We start from the raw sequence: 3,193 nt of genomic DNA, 5'->3' as shown, positions 1-3,193 counted from the left end.
CGTTCGGCTGTCGGTAAGTGTGCGTGGCTCCATAAGAATACATGCAAAGCAAAGATTATCGAAAAAAAGATGTTGCAGGCGCAAACTTCGGGGAAAAGAAGCGGAGCGTAACAAAATTCTAGTAGGTCACTTTCACCACACCAAAAACTGTAACACAATTTTTAACATAATTTGAGCACAGAAATACAATGTTTGGAGTTTTAGAGAGTAAAAGTTAATATTCTGAACACATAACTGAATAAAAAGTGTACAAATAATTGTTAAATAACAAATACAGACAGTGGTAGTTTAACAAATTCTGCTGTGGTAAGTAGTGAATGTGGCCTACTAGAATTTTTTGAAGCTTGCTTCACACGATTTTTCGTCCCTGCAACATCTTTTTTTTTCGATATTTGTGCAAAGAATATTTTGTCGCTTCATGTCGCGTCGTATAATGTGCATGAACCTTTATGCAGCATTTATTTAATTGTGGCCAAGTGATGTGCCGAACTTTACCACGAAAGTATTAGCTTTTTTTGGTTGAACATGGCATCCATCAGGAGCGATCAGCTGTTTGTGTTTTGATTTGCGCAAAATACAACGCTGGGCTTAAAAAAGGTTTATTCAATTGGGAAAGAAATTCAGATGTATTTGAATACAAACGAATTTGGTGAAAAGTGTGCAATATTCGTTGAAATTTTGATCGTTTTATATAAATAAAAGTCCTTATTATACCCAGTAAAACAAAGTAATTGGTGAATTGGTAAAACCAAAAAAAAAGAAAAATATTTTGTGAAAAGATTTGTTAAAATGTTGCCGCTATGGGGCCATCTCAGGTTACTACCAAGACTTTGTTGGCGTACAGCCGTGGTACAATATAGCGAAATGCATATAAAGCGTGCAGATTTGTATAAGGTAAGCACTTTGATTTGTAATACTTACATGTAGTGCTTGAAACTCATTACTCGGGTCACAGAAATGTTTTCGTATTTTGGGTGTAAATGAAGGGGCCGATCAGAACACAGTACGTAGTGCATATATCGATTTGGTAAAGAGAGTTCATCCTGACTCTGGACTACCAGAAGCGAGTGCTGAAAGATTTAAGGACGTTGACGAGGCCTTTAAAGTGTTACAAGAAAAATTCGCTAAGAATCGGCGCAATATTTTTGAGGATGAGGAAGAGGAAGTATTTGATATCAAACACACAGCACCACAACATCGGCAATATCTTAGCTATGATGGTTACGGTGTTGGTAATCCTTACCAACGACAAAAACAATATCAACAAATTAAAGCAATGAAAGCTCAGGAGCGTGTACTAAGTCATCGTATTGAAAAATGGCAAGCGAGCGAGGGAAGCATCATGCAAAAAGGTACATTCTATAAGAGTCATGCAATCAAAACGAAATACGGATTTGATCGTGTTTGTGAGGATCTTATACAGGAAGCGATGGCAAAGGGTGATTTCGATAATCTCAAATGTGCTGGTAAGCCTTTGAGTAGCGCACAAACACAAAATCCCTATTTAGATTTTACGACACACAAATTAAACAAAATATTAATTGATAACGGTTTTACACCCGAATGGATAACATTGCAACGTGAGATACGTGAGGCTGTGCAGCGTTTGCGTGACGAATTGCGTGCCGAACGTGCTTTATTTGGTGATTACCCATTCACGAATGATGAAGAGCTTGAGGCGTGGCAGGTAGTACTGCGTAGTTACGATGCTAATATTAATGATATAAATAAAAATATAGATAAATATAATTTAATTGTACCCATATTGCAAAATCAGTTATTCCGATTAAATATTGATACAATAGCTGAAAAATTTCTTAACGATCCAAATGCACTAAAACATTTTAAGCCGCAAAAGCAGCCAGCGCCGGAGACAAAAAGTGGTCGAAAAGAAACAAATGCTGATTTATTTTCTTTAATTCGTTCACTGTTTTGAAAAGGAGCTAAAAATTGAATTTAAGCTAACCTTTTTACTTTTATATGTGATGTTATGCCACCGAAGGCTATGGTGATATGTTTTAATTATTGTTCAAATATCTAAAATAAATTTTACATTTATTTATGTATACTTGATAAACATCAGAAAGTATTACTAAGCTTACCAGCAATTGCATGTGCGTTTGAGGGGGAGAAAAAAGCGATTTCTATAGATTAGTTGAAGCTATTTCGGTGCTTAGGGCAGATTCGTTGAGACGCTAAATTTCAAATGGTGCTTAGTGCTAGACAGTGTAATGCAGAAATGGCAATAAATCGTACAAACCTTCAGCAGCAAAGCCTTATTCAAAACAGATATATATCAACCAAGCACTACGTCTTCAGGACAGTTGCCCAGGGGGTTAGGGGCTTAGAATATACCCGCGGTAGGGATGCCTGTCGTAGGAGGCGACTAAAATACCAAATTGATTAAAGTGGTTGCCAGCGTGTAACAGAGCAACAGAGCAACTATCCATAGGCAGATCATTGTAACTTTTCAAACCCTTGTAGAAAATGTTCTGTTGATCAATTTCAGTACTAAAAAACGGCAATTTGAAATTATGTTTGCTCCTCGTAATTATGTTGTGAGTTTGCTCAACTAATGCTATATTTTTATTTAAATACTCAGGTACATTTCCATGTTTGATATTAAATATGAATTTCATGGAGTGGAAAAAAATCTTTTGTTTCACACTTAACCAGTCTAAAGTCTTCAATATGTCAGCCGTTCGTGTATCTCTAGGTTTCTGAAGAATAAATCTCATGCATCTATTTTGAAGCTTTTGGATTTTGTCTACTTCTTTATCCGATATTATGAATAGAATGGACGGGCAGTACACGAAGTTCGGTTCTATAACTGATTTATATAAGATTACTTTTTACTTTTCTTGAATGAATTTAGTTGTTCTCTGCGTCACTCCTATTTTATTAGCAACTTTTTTAATTGTATAATTTATATGATCTTCAAATTTGAGTTTATTATCAATTATTATTCCTAAGTATTTTATACTGTTAACTCTTTGTATGATTTCATCATTTATTTTTAGCTCGGCTATATCATCCTCATTGATATTCCTCCTTGTTATTATCATATATTTAGTTTTATTTATGTTTAGTTTCAGTCTATTACCACACAACCATTTATACAAGTTATTTAGTTCATTTTGCATTTTGGCAAGTGCAGTATTAATATTATTTTCACTTATCATAATTAATGCAT

General features: G+C 34.8%; 1 protein-coding gene across 1 annotated transcript; it reads left to right on the top strand.

The window, feature by feature from the left end:
* Window positions 1–565: 565 nt before the first annotated feature.
* Window positions 566–2,240, top strand: LOC137242084 (dnaJ homolog subfamily C member 28). Its single transcript, XM_067769456.1, has 2 exons — window positions 566–894; window positions 956–2,240. Exons 1-2 carry the CDS (start codon window positions 790–792, stop codon window positions 1,934–1,936), a joined length of 1,086 nt encoding a protein of 361 aa, XP_067625557.1. The 5' UTR covers window positions 566–789; the 3' UTR covers window positions 1,937–2,240.
* Window positions 2,241–3,193: the final 953 nt, after the last annotated feature.

Source organism: Eurosta solidaginis, chromosome 2 (assembly GCF_040869045.1).
Source record: "Eurosta solidaginis isolate ZX-2024a chromosome 2, ASM4086904v1, whole genome shotgun sequence".
NCBI lineage: Eukaryota > Metazoa > Arthropoda > Insecta > Diptera > Tephritidae > Eurosta > Eurosta solidaginis.
Note: the sequence above shows the minus strand (reverse complement) of the source record. Positions and strands in the feature narration are given on the sequence as shown.